Source organism: Tupaia chinensis, unplaced genomic scaffold (genome assembly GCF_000334495.1).
Source record: "Tupaia chinensis unplaced genomic scaffold, TupChi_1.0 Scaffold000270_2, whole genome shotgun sequence".
Lineage (NCBI taxonomy): Eukaryota > Metazoa > Chordata > Mammalia > Scandentia > Tupaiidae > Tupaia > Tupaia belangeri.
Genome location: NW_006159751.1, coordinates 4,275,839 through 4,276,340, shown reverse-complemented (window position 1 = coordinate 4,276,340; position 502 = coordinate 4,275,839). Strand labels below are relative to the sequence as shown.

The 502-nt window shown below is 72.9% G+C and overlaps 1 protein-coding gene across 2 annotated transcripts in view; it reads left to right on the top strand.

Moving 5' to 3' along the window:
- Window positions 1–28: 28 nt before the first annotated feature.
- Window positions 29–502, top strand: part of SYT6 (synaptotagmin 6) — a 75,160-nt gene continuing 74,686 nt past the window's right edge. Inside the window, exon 1 of one of the 2 annotated variants that reach the window (XM_006149631.2) lies at window positions 29–191. In XM_006149631.2, the coding sequence (XP_006149693.1) occupies window positions 29–191 (163 nt within the window). The remainder of the gene's footprint in view (window positions 192–502) is intronic. The other variant, XM_006149632.2, reaches the window with a different exon arrangement.

Sequence of the window (502 nt, the reverse complement as noted above, 5' to 3'; positions counted from 1 at the left end):
CTGCGCGGCCAGCCTGGGTGTCCGGGGCATGAGCGGGGTGGGGGGGGCCGGGGGTCCTCGGTGCCAGGCGGCGCTCGCGGTCCTGGCCTCGCTCTGCCGGGCCCGGCCGCCCCCTCTCGGGCTGGACGTGGAGACTTGTCGGAGCTTCGAGCTGCAGCCCCCAGAACGCACTCCGAGCGCCGCGGACGCAGGTAACGGGAGACCCCGGGCCCCTTCCCTTGAGTTCTCATCCTGGCCAAGCCAAAGCACCGGCCCCAGGAGCCCCGGAATCTAGCGAAAAACTCCGGCTCTGGGCTCTGGACTCAGAACCAGCCTCCGCCAGGCTCCTAGCCCACGGTCCACAGGGCACGGAGAGGTCCGCGGGTCTCCGCGAGGGAGAGAACCCCCGCTCCCCTGTGACTGCTGCGGGGCTCCCCCGCGCGAGGCCCGGCTCCCGAGACGCGACCCCGCGGGGCCTCAGTTTCCCTCGCGTCTCTTGGCTCGCCCTGCCCGCGATCTACCC